Source organism: Eulemur rufifrons, chromosome 29 (assembly GCF_041146395.1).
Source record: "Eulemur rufifrons isolate Redbay chromosome 29, OSU_ERuf_1, whole genome shotgun sequence".
Taxonomy (NCBI): domain Eukaryota; kingdom Metazoa; phylum Chordata; class Mammalia; order Primates; family Lemuridae; genus Eulemur; species Eulemur rufifrons.
Window position 1 is genome coordinate 48,390,441 of NC_091011.1, and position 12,941 is coordinate 48,403,381.

The following is a 12,941-nucleotide window of genomic DNA, read 5'->3' on the forward strand; positions in this document are numbered from 1 at the left end:
TGTTGTACTTCACAGATAATGTGGTTTTTACAAATTGCACAAAATTTTACAAATTTTACAAAAGGTTTGTGGCAACCCTGCATTGAACAAGTCTATTGGCACCATTTTTTCCAACAGCATGTGCTCACTTCATACCTCTGTGTCACATTTTGGAAATTCTCACAATATTTCAAGTGTTTTCATTATTATTATATCTGTTATGGTGATCTGTGATCAATGAACCTTGATGTCACTATTATAATTGTTTTGGGCACCACAAAACACATGCATGGAAGACAGCAAACTAAAATGTATGTATTCCAACTGCTCCACTTACTGGCTATTCTCCCACCTCTCTCTCTCTCCCCCACCAGCCTCTCTGTTCCCTAAGCCACAGCAATATTGAAATGAAGCCAATTAATAACCCTACAGTGGTCTCTAAGTGTTCAAGTGAAAGAAAGAGTCACACATCTCTCACTTCCAATCAAAAGATAGAAATGATTAAGCTTAGTGAGGATACACTGTCAAAAGCCTAGATAAGCCAAAAGCTAGTCCTCTTGTGCCAAACAGTTAGCTAAACTGTGAATGCAAAGAAAATATTCTTGAAGGAAATTAAAACTGCTACTCCAATGAACACATGAATGATAAGAAAGTGTAAGAGCCTTATTGCTCATAGGGAGAAAGTTTTAGTGGTCTGGATAGAAGATCAAACCAAACACAATGTTCTCTTAAGTCAAAACCTAATCCAGCCCGGTGTGGTGGCTCATGCTTGTAATCCCAGCCCTCTGGGAGGCTGAGGCGGGAGGATCGTTTGAGCTTAGGAGTTCGAGAACAGCCTGATAGAGAGTGAGACCCCATCTGTACTAAAAAAAATAGAAAGAAATTAGCTGGACAACTAAAAAAAACATATATATATATGTATATATATAAATTAGCTGGGCATGGTGCCGCATGCCTATAGTCCCAGCTACTTGGGAGGCTGAGGCAGTAGGATTGCTTGAGCCCAGGAGTTTGAGGTTGCTGTGAGCTAGGCTGATGCCATGGCACTCTAGCCCAGGCAATAGACTGAGGCTCTGCTGCAAAAAAAAAAAAAAAAAACCTAATCCAGAGCAAACTCCTAATTCTCTTCCATCCTATGAAGGATGAGAGGTGAGGATGCTGCAGAAGAAAAGTTTAGAACTGACATAGGTTGGTTCATGAGTTTGAAGAAAAAAGTCAACTATATGACATAAAAGTGCAAGGTCAAGCAGCAAGTACTGATGTAGAAGCTGTAGTGAATTAGCCAGATGACCTAACTAAGATCATTGTTGAAGGTGGATACACAAAACAACAGATTTTCAATGGGGACAAAGCAGCCTTCTATTAGAAGAAGATGCCATCTAGGACTCTCATACCTAGAGAGGAGAAGTCAATGTGTGGCTTCAAAGCTTCAAAGGACAGGTCAACTCTCTTGGTAGGAGCTAATGCAGCTGGTGATTTTAAATTGAAGCCAATGCTCATTTACCATTCTGAAAATCCTAGAGCCTTTAGGAATTATGCTACATCTACTCTGCCTGTGCTTTATAAATGGAAAACAAAGCCTGGATAACAGCACATCTGTTTACAGGATGGTTTATTAAATAATTTCAGCCTACTAAATTAGGAGTAAATTAAGAAAAAATGGAAACAGAAAGAGTAATGTAAGGTGGAGAGAAGTTAAATACCATTAGTAGATATTAAAATAATTTATAATCTTCCATAACTAAATAATTATGGTGTTAGGGAATGATTAGCCAGACCAATAGGAGTATTAAAATATACTCAAATGTGAATGGAAATTTTTTTATAGTTTCTTTTTATAGTTTTTGACTTAAAGTCCATTTTGTGTGATGTAAGTATAGCTACCCCTGCTCTACTTTAGTTTCCATTTGCATGAAATATCTTTTTCCATCCCTCTACTTTCAGTTAATGTGTGTCCTTAAGGTGATGAAGTGAGTTTCCTCATAAAAGTAGCATGTAGTTGGGTCTTATTTTTTAATCCATTCAGCCACTCCATGTCTTTTGATTGGAGAATTTAACCTATTTACATTCAAGGTTATTATTGATGGGTAAGGACATACTACTGTCATTTTATGGTCACTATATAGTGATAAAGGGTCAATTCATCAAAAGCATATGCACCCAACATTGGAGCAACAAAATATATAAAGTGAATATTAATAGATCTGATGGGAGAGACAGACAATAATAGACTAAGTTCTAGTAGGGAACTTCAATAACCCACTTTCAACAATGAATAGATCATCCATGTAGAAAATCAGTGCAGAAACATGACTTGAACTATACTTTGGACCAAAGGGACCCAACAGGCATATACAGAGCATTCCTCCCACTGGCAGCAGAATACATATTCTTCTCAAGTACACATGGAACATTCTCCAGGATGAATCATATGTTAGGCCACAAAACAGGTCTTAAATTTAAGAAGATTGAAATTGTATCAAGTATCTTTTCTGACCACAATGGTATGAAACTAGAAATCAATAACAGGAGGAAATTTGGAAAATTCATAAAAACATGGAAATTAAACAACATGCTCCTGAACAACCAACGGGTCCAAGCAAAAATTAAAGAGAAATAAAAAAAAATCCTTAAACAAACTAAAATGAACATAGAATATACCAAAACTTATGGGATGAAGCAAAAGCAGTTCTAAGAGGGAAGTTTATAGCTATAAATGCCTACATTAAGAAACTAGCACTCTGGGAGGCTGAAGCAGGAGGATTGCTTGAGGTCAGGAATTTGAGATCAGCCTGAGTGAGAGTGAGACCCTGTCTCTACTAAAAATAGAAAAAAAATTAGCCAGATGTAGTGGTGCATATCTGTAGTCCAGCTACTTGGGAGGCTGAGGCAGGAGGATCACTTGAGCCCAGGAGTTTGAGGTTGCTGTGAGCTATGATGACACCACAGCACTCTAGCCTGGGTGACAGAGCTAGACTCTGTCCCCCCACACCCCCCAAAAAAAGTAAGAAAAAGAAGAAAGATCTCAAATAAACAGCTAACATTATACCTCAAGGAACTAGAAAAAGAAGAACAAGCTAAGCCCAAAGTTAGTAGAAGGAAGGAAATAATCAAGCTCAGAGAAGAAATAAATGAAATAGAGACTAGAAAAACAACAGAAAAGATCAACAAAACTAAGAGATGGTTTTTTTAAAAAAAGAAAAACAGAATTATTTTCTTTTCTTTTCTTTTTCAATAACTGTTTCAGCTCCAAATTAATTGACAAACCTTTAACTTGACTAAAAAAAAAGAAGACTCAAATAAATAAAATCAGAAATGAAAGAGGAAACATTACAACTGATACCACAGAAATACAAAGGATCATGAGACTACTACAACCAAACATACACCAACAAATAGAATAACCTAGAAGAAATAGATACATTCCCAGAAATATACAACCTACCAAGATTAAATCATGAAGAAATAGAAAGTCTGAACAGACCAATAATGAGTAAGGAGATTGAATCAGAGTAAAAAGTCTCCAGGAGTGGTAGTGCACACCTGTAATCCCAGCTACTCGGGAGGCTGAGGCAGGAGGATCGCTTGAGCCCAGGAGAAAAGCAATCAAAGAAAAGCTCAGGACCTGATGGCTTTATTACTGAATTCTACCAAACATTAAAAGAAGAGCTAATACCAATCCTCTCAAACTCTTCCAGAACATCAAAGAAGAAGGAATACTTCCAAACTCATTTTATGACGCCAGCATTACCCTAAAACCAAAGCCAGGCAAAGACACTACAAGAAAAGAAAATCACAGGCCAATATCCCTGATGAACATAGATGCAAAAATCCTCAAAAAATATTAGCAAACTAAATTCAACAGCACATTAAAAGAACCATTTCTATAAGGGGGAAAAATATCTCTAATAACAGAGTTATCAGGTCAAAGAATGCTCCACCAAGCCCTAAATTTTAATAGATATTGAAAGATCACCTTTTAAAAAGTTTTTAAAGATGCTCTATCCTGACAACAACAAAAGCACACATTTCCCTCACAACACTGCGTGTTAACCATCATGACTTCTTGCTCTTGTTTGCCCAGGAAGCCCTGGTTTATACCTGTTCTCTCATCATAAGCATTAATAGTGGCCCTTTCACTTTTAAAATGGTCCCAGTTTGGATGATATAAGGTCGCCTTAGTGTTAATGAATTTTAAAACTGATTATGTATTATCTCTTCCCTGGAACACAGTCTAGCCTCTAGAGGACCTGGTAAGCTTCCGGAAGGTTCCTGCATTCTCCTTCCCCTCCCTCACTGTTAACCTGCCCTCACTACTTCAGAAGCCATGGAAATATGGAACATGCTTCTATCTGGGGACCTCCTTCCTGTGCACATAGATGTAGAGCATGGCAATAAAATTATGTCTGTGTGTTTAACCTTGCTGAAAGACACACATGCACCTACACACATACAAAGCCAAATTTGTAACTGTGTTGTAATCCAAGTGATAGTCCCTAGCTGTCCATCATCGAATATGCCAGGGATGTTGATAAGAGGATCCTAGTCCTGAGAGAGGTGTTGGGCAGGAAGACCTTTGAGCACCTTCAATGTTGAGATTCTGAGATTAAAGTAGTAGTAATAGACATTTATTATTTATTGAGGACTTACTGAGTGTCGGGGACAATTCTAAAAATTTTACCTATAAAATCTTATTTTGTCCTCAGAGTCACCCAAATAATACTTTAGTCACTATGATTAGATAATATTAACAAATGAGGAAACTAAGGCACAAACAGATTAAATTACTTGTCCAATATGTCATACACAGCAAACGGAAAAGCCCAGATTTCACCTAAGGTAGTCTGACTCAGGAGCTGTTACATCTCCATTCTCTGCTGCCTTCTATTACATGTTTCCAAGCATTGAAAATCTGAATACATTTTAGATTTAATTTCCATTTCTTTCTTAATAATTCTGATTACATTCCTGAAAAGTTGCTTAATAGGAAAGGGAAAAAGGCATGCAGAAAATTCATGCAATATAATTTAAAATCTTACCGTTGAAGAAACTTCCTCCTTCTAACTCTGGAAGATATATCTTTTTGGTTACCCCTCATATCCTATGAGAAGAGAAAATAAATTTACCTTTTCAAATTCTTTCTAAGAAAAGTCAATGAAGACTTACCTAATCTTTAAAAATGTTAAACATAAAATATTCATGAACAATCAAAGGATTTCTATTCTGAGATTTTAATATTATTGCTATTTTAATATTTAGGGCTCAAGTGGCTTAAGGTAGTATCAACTTGGGTATTAATTTGACAAAGAAGAAAAGATCAAATATTTGATGGTGACCACAAGACTAGTTGTTTCCAGTGACAGAAAACCTATGGATACTTAATGAATCCCTAATCCCAGAAAATCATCTCTGAATTCATTTTCTAGGGAAGAAAGAAGTGTGGACCAAGAAGGATACTATTACTACCACTCTTGGAAAATAACTTCACACGTGAGGAGCATCATGGTAAAATGACACATAGTATATATAACATTTTATAGGGTCCATATTTTCTTATTCCACAAATCAGAAGTCTGCTTATTCTATGCCTTGTATAAACACTCTTAAGACTACCATAGACAAATAGGTTACCAAAAATCTCCCAATTTGTAAGTCCAGAGGACACTCACGAACCTCTCTATCTTGATATTAAGACCCTCCTCTCTTGAGCTCTATGACACCACTATCTCCTCTTTTTTTCATCTTCTTCTCAGTCCCTTTTGCAGAATTCTGTTCCCCTTACTCAACCCTTCAACGTAGGCATTCCCCTTGGACTCTCTCCTGGGCGGAAAAGAATCCTGCCTTGTGAATTTGATTATATTTTATACCCTGCAATAAGCCTAATTATTTTCAATCTATAAATAAATAACTTTTTCTACCTAAAATAAATAAATACTCAATCCTGTACTCCATTCAAAGTATTCCTCCTGGGCCAATGTGCTGTCAAATTTAAAATGGAGGGAGAAAAATTGAAATGCAGCATCATTCTCTGCAGTCCTCTGGTTTGATTTCAACCCTAGGAAAAAGCAGCAATTGCCCTGCATGTTAGATACCTTTCTGAAACAACTTTTTGAAATACCTCATGATCCTATTACCACCAAAACAATTTCTACCATAACAAGGTCCAGAGCTGGCGATGGAAGGCATATGTACTTAACAGTTCATCCTTGCTGCTATGAGGTTTACCCTGCTTCTCGTTCAGATTTTGTAATGTGAAAGTATGGTTCCCAGGGTTTTCTATATTCCCTATCATTATGCCCCTGTGGCCCAGAGCACCACAACAATCTGGATGCCTCCCCTCCCTGCAAAGTTTTATTTTTAATGGTAATTATAGAGGACTTTGCTGTACCCTTTCCTCAGCCATATTATTCAGATCTAAAATTTTTTGTGGTCCAATTATTTAGGTGAAAAGGGGATCATGGGTTTGACCTCAGCAGGGGTTCCAGGATCCAGGCCTGGGCAGAACATTGGTAGTGCCTGCCCAAAAGCTGTGCATGATGAGCCAAGGAAAGCCCAGACTTGAGTCCTGGATGAGGGGGAGTCTCATAAGGAAAGAGAATTTAAAGAATCAAGGTGAGAAGAGTGGGGAGAAGGTCAGCTGAGGAACTAGATAAAATGAAGTGAGTTAATCTGGGAAAGCCTGCAAGGACTCCTTAAGGCAAAGGTCATCTTTTGTTAAGTTGCTTTTGTGGAGTGGGAGTTGGGAGAAATGGCGAAGCTATTAATATCCCCAATAGGGTTGGAAATTTTTAATTCTTCTCTGTCAATATTGTGTTTTTACCAATACTAGCTTAGTTGTTGAGATTACCAAAATGTGTCTTAGAAATGAGAACAATGAAATCTGTTGTCATGTGTCCTACTCATACTTTAATTTTGATGCTTGGAACAAATATGGGGAAGATTTCCAGCTGTTATTGAAAGATTCTGGGCCATTCTATCAAATAAATAAAAACACTTGCCAGAAGCATTCCAGTGGTGAACAGGAGCTGTTGCGTCTCTTCCATAAACATAGACTTGACGTCTGTTCAAAATGATGGTGAATTTAGAATTAGGCTTATTTTCAGAATAGTTAAGGTGAAGTTGGAGTTATTTATTTAATTAGAATACATTTATGCAATATTTTATCATTGCTTTATTAAACTAAATTCTCCTTTTGTCTACCCACCAGGAGAATTAAAGCATTTGACTAAAAAAACAATTAAAATAAATGGAATATCATTTAAAATATCAATAAGTTAGTGATAGAACTAAGAATTGCAACATGGCTAAGAAGTCCACAGGGCTGGGGAAAGAGGAAAGATTTCAAAGATCTCCATCCTCTCTCATCAAAGTGAGATGGGGAATCTGCCCACAAACAAGTTTACCACTGCTACAGCCTACAAACAGCTAGCAACTGGGAAAACCAGCACACTAAGGTCATCTATAACCACGGCATTTATCCAGAACCTAGAGCACCATCAAAGCACCCACAAACAAAGCCAAATGTTCTTACCCAACATATGCTACAAATACACCCATATGATGCATGAGGGGAGAGGATATCCAAATCGGGAAAGAGGAGGTCAAGCTATCGCTTTTTTGCTTATGATATGATCTTATATCTAGAAAACCCCAAAGATTCCACCGAGAGACTCTGGAATTGGTAAATAAATTCAGAAAAGTCTCAGGTTACAAAATCAATGTACACAAATTAGTAGCATTCCTATACAACAATAATAGTCAAGCTGAGAGTCAAATCAAAGACTCAATGTCATTCACGATCGCTACAAAGAAAATAAAATACCTAGAAATATACTTAACCATGGAGTTGAAAGATCTCTACAAAGAGAAGTATAAAACACTGAAGAAAGAAATTGCAGATGATACAAACACATGAAAAAACATATCTTTATCATGGATTGGCATGATCAACATTGTTAAAATTTCTATACTACCCAAAGTGATTTACACATTCAGTGCAATCCCCATTAAAATACCAGCATCATATTTCACAGATTTAGAAAAAATAATTCTATGCTTTGTTTAAAACCAATAAAGAGCCTGAATAGCCAAAGCAATCTTAAGCAAAAGGAACAAATCTGGAAGCATCACGTTATCAAACTTCAAACTATACTACAAGGCTCTAGTAACTAAAATAGGATCATATTGGGACAAAAATAGAGACATAGACCAATGGAACAGAACAGAAAACTCAGATATAAAACCAGCCACATACAGCCAACTGATCTTTGACAAAGCACACAACAACATACACTGGGGAAAAGAATCCCTATTACATAAGTGGTGCTGGGAAAATTGGATAGCCATATGCAGAACGATGAAACAGGATCCATATCTCTTACCACTCATAAAAATTAATTCAAGATGGATAAGAGACTTAAATATAAGTCATAAAACCATAAGAATTCTAGAAGAAAATGTTAGAAAAATTCTTCTAGATATTGGCCTAGGCAAAGAATTTATGAAGAAGACCCCAATGGCAATCACAGCAACAACAAAAATAAATAAATGGGATTTGATTAAATTAAAAAGCTTCTGCACAGCCAAGGAAATAATCAACAGAGCAAATAGACAACTTACAGAGTGGGAGAAAATATTTGCAAACTACACATCCCACAAAGGACTAATAACCAGAATCCACAAAGAACTCAAGCAAATCAGTAAGAAAAAAGTCAAACAACCCCATCAAAAAGTGGGCAAAAGACATGAACAGAAACTTTTCAAAAGAAGATAGACAAATGGCCAATAAACATATGAAAAAATGCTCAATGTCACTAATCATCAGGGAAATGCAAATTATAATAAAACCATAATGAGATATCACCTTACCCCTGTTAGAATGGCTTTTATTAAAAGTCCAAAAATAATAGATGCTGGCGTGGATACAGAGAAAAAGGAATACTTCTACAAACCTCTATGCAAAGTAGTATGGAGATACCTCAAAGAATTAAAAGTTGACCTACCATTTGATCCAGCAATCCCACTACTAGGTATTTGCCCAAAGGAAAAGAAGTCATTTTATCAAAAAGACACCTGCATTCAACTGTTTATTGCAGCACAATTCACAATTGCAAAGATGTGTAGTCAACCCAAGTGCCCATCAATTCATGCATGAGTGGATTAACAAAATGTGGTGTGTGTATGTATATATATATGTATACACCATGGAATATTACTCAGCCATGAAGAAAGATGACTTAATGCCTTTTTAACAATTTAGATGGAAGTGGAGATCATTATCCTAAATGAGGTATCTAAAGAATGGAATACAAACATCACATGTACTCACTACTACATTGGAACTAATCAATGAGCACACGTGTACATAGAGGAAAGTAAAACTCAGTGGAAATCAAGCAGGAAGGAGGGCGGAGGAGGGCATGGGCAATAAGCTATTTAATAGGTAGAATGAACACTATTTGATGACAGGCACACTTATAACCATGACTCAAGCTTTATAAAAGTGATCCATGCAACCAAAAATAGTTGTACCCCCATAATACTTTGAAATACCCCCCAAAACCTCAACTGTTTCTTTACTTTCTGTGTCTCCTTAATAGGATGTAAGCTCAATTAAGGTAAGGATTGGACCTTCCTTGTTTACCATTATATCCCTAATGACAATGACCTGCCTAGTATATAATAAATACTCAATAAATATTTGCTAAAACAATAAATGAGCATCAGGAGGCATTAAGTACATAGGCAATCAAAGGTTTATATTCTCTAACATTTAGAACTTTTAAAAGTGCTTTAATTCGGCTGGGTGCGGTAGGTCACGTCTGTAATCCTAGCAATCTGGGAGGCTGAGCGGGGAGGATTGCTTGAGCAGAGGAGTTCTAGACCGGCCTGAGCAAGAACGAGATCAGGTCTCTACTAAAAATAGAAAATTAACTGGGCATGATGGCCCACGCCTGACTCAGGGGGTTGAGGCAGGAAGATGGCTTGAGCCTAGGAGCTTGAGGTTGCTGTGAGCTATGATGACACCACTGCACTCCACTTGGGGTGACAGAGCAAGACTCTGTCTCAAAAAAAAAAAAAGAAAGTGCTTTAATTTTTGTAATCATGTCTGCTGGGGAACAAGAATATTAGATCAAATGCAGCAATCAATATTTTGATGCTTCATTGGTCATTCAAGGATATTTTTAAAAAGAAGATCGATGTATCTAGAACTCAACCAGGATCTTTGGATTATAAAGTGCAATAAGCCCTTAATAAGATAAATTCCTCTAACAGAATACAGTACTAATTGAATTAACCAGGTCTAGAAGATCCCTAGAAGAAATTCAAAAAGAAGTGATGGTGGATAAATAGCAGAGTTAAACCAGAACTGAGTACAATTGTTGAACCACATTTGCAAAGAGGCGTGAGGGTTTTTCAATTATAGATGAAAGAAGCTTCGGGGATGAATGTTCATCAGGCCCCTACTCTTAAGGGCATAATTTGCCACTTTACTCACAAGCACTATACAAAAAAGTGATGACAGTTACAGGAAGGGAGGATCCTAAGAAGAAAATATAAAAAAGAAAAAAAAATCCACAAAACAGTCTCTTCCCATGCTATAACGTCCTCTATTGGTTCTTTCTTCTTGATTTTTTGGCTTGTTTTAGAGGTTATGAACAAGAGTATTCCGTTCTATCCTGTCTTGTCCTTGTACGTTAACAAGGAAAGGACATAGTCTTGCAGCCAGAAAAATACGAAGTTCTAGACAAAACAGAGGTCTTAAGTAAGCAAACAGAACATTTGGCCAACCCTTGTATTTTTATCAATGTTATTATAAGCACATTTTACTTACAGTTGGGCCTATTAGTGTGCATCTACCTTATCTTTGGGTCTATCTTATCTATGGATCCTTCTTACAAAGGGTGTACAATCTGAAGAAGGAAAATAATACCATGCTGGGTTGAAGGAGAATGGGGAATAAACAAATTTGTTGACATGTATGGATTACGCAAATACTTTCCAAACCTTCTGTGAACTTCCTTTTAAAAAATTACTTGAGGATGTACTCCAGCAAAATAAAAAAATAAAAAAAAAATGAATCCTAAATAGAGGAAGATATGGGATCCAAAAAATCCTCTTAATTCAGTAGAGTAGTAAAAAGAAACTAATTTTTGTAAATAAGAATAATTATTATTATTATTTGAGATAGAGTCTCACTCTGTCACACAGGCTAGAGTGCTGTGGCATCAGCCCAGCTCACAGCAACCTCAAACTCCTGGGCTCAAGCAATTCTCCTGTTTTAGCCTTCCGAGTTGCTGGGATTACAGGCATGCGCCACCATGCCCGGCTAATTTTTCTATTATTAGTAGAGATGGCATCTCACTCTTGCTCAGGCTGGTCTCAAACTCCTGACCTCAAGCGATCCTCCCACCTCAGAGTTTCAGAGTGCTAGGATTACAGGTATGAGCCACCACACCTGGCCTAATTTTTATAAATTAAAATAGGAAGTCAGAAGACTTTGAGAAGAATGTACATAGGAAAAAAATGAATATATTTTAGCAATTATAAAAATGAATGATCACAGCAATGAGAATAAAGATATATGTGTCTTTGTTAATAAGAAATAATAAAGATAATTAAAAATTCTGGAAAATGAAAAAGCTACATAGGAAAGTCACAATGTAAACATGAAGTAAACTGAAATTTAGCATGATTTTAAGAAAGAGAGTAAGGAAAGAGAATCTATTTGATCTCCATACTTGATAATTCTATTTCATGCAATACAGGGTAGTGGCATAGAATTATATTTCCTACTTATATTTTGGTTCTTTACAATCATAATATGTATTGTTCTTTTTAGTAGTTTAAAAATTTTAGACTTAAATTATAGAGTAAGCATTTCAAGATATTGTAGCCACAGAATGGAATGTAAATATTACCCACTTTACAAGGTAAAATTAATAAGAAAGCTGATAGAGTTTAGGAGATAGAGGGAGGAGAGGATAGATGGAAGTATAGGAATCTAAATTTTCTCATTTCAAATAATAGGAGAAAGATTAAAATATAGAAACAAAAGATTAAACAGATTATTCAAAATAAAAAAAAACAAAAGAAAGATTAGTAATTTTAAAACCTAATAACTCAAAATAATCAAAAACAATAGTAATAATCCCAAAATAACAAAACAATAATACCTACTAACAGCAAAATACCAAAAAATATGGACAACGCAAGACAAATTTTTCAGCTTGCATGATAAGGAGTCAGTAGTTAGCATCTAAAGTTAATAAATTGCCAGGCATGATGGGTCATGCCTGTAATCCCAGTGCTTTGTGAGGTGGAGGCAGGAGGATTGCTTGAGGCCAGGAATTTGAGACCAGCCTAGGCAACATAGCGAGATCCCATCTCCACCAAAAAAAATTTTTTTTTAATTAGCTAGGCATGGTAGCACGTGTCTGTAGTCCCAGGTTACTTGGGAGGTTGAGGCAGGAGGATCAGTTGAGTTTAAGGTTTAGTGAGCTATAATCACACTACTTGCACTCTAGCCTGGCCGACAGAGTAGAGTGAAACTCTGTCTCTAAAAACAAACAAAAACCCTCCAGAGGCCGGGCGCGGTGGCTCACGCCTGTAATCCTAGCACTCTGGGAGGCCGAGGTGGGCGGATCGTTTGAGCTCAGGAGTTCGAGACCAGCCTGAGCAAGAGCGAGACCCCATCTTTACTAAAAATAGAAAGAAATTATATGGACAGCTAAAAATATATATAGAAAAAATTAGCCGGGCATGGTGGCGCATGCCTGTAGTCCCAGCTACTCGGGAGGCTGAGACAGGAGGATCCCTTGAGCTCAGGAGTTTGAGGTTGCTATGAGCTAGGCTGATGCCACGGCACTCACTCTAGCCTGGGCAACAGAGTGAGACTCTGTCTCAAAAAAAAAAAAAAAAAACCTCCAGAAAACATGAAAAGGGGCTATCACCATCTAGTT

The 12,941-nt window shown here is 36.8% G+C and overlaps 1 protein-coding gene across 1 annotated transcript in view; it reads right to left on the bottom strand.

The window, feature by feature from the left end:
* Window positions 1-12,941, bottom strand: part of PTTG1IP2 (PTTG1IP family member 2) — a 77,631-nt gene that overhangs the window by 46,481 nt on the left and 18,209 nt on the right. Inside the window, exon 5 of the mRNA XM_069461645.1 lies at window positions 6,978-7,048. Coding sequence (XP_069317746.1) covers window positions 6,978-7,048 — 71 coding nt within the window. The remainder of the gene's footprint in view (window positions 1-6,977; window positions 7,049-12,941) is intronic.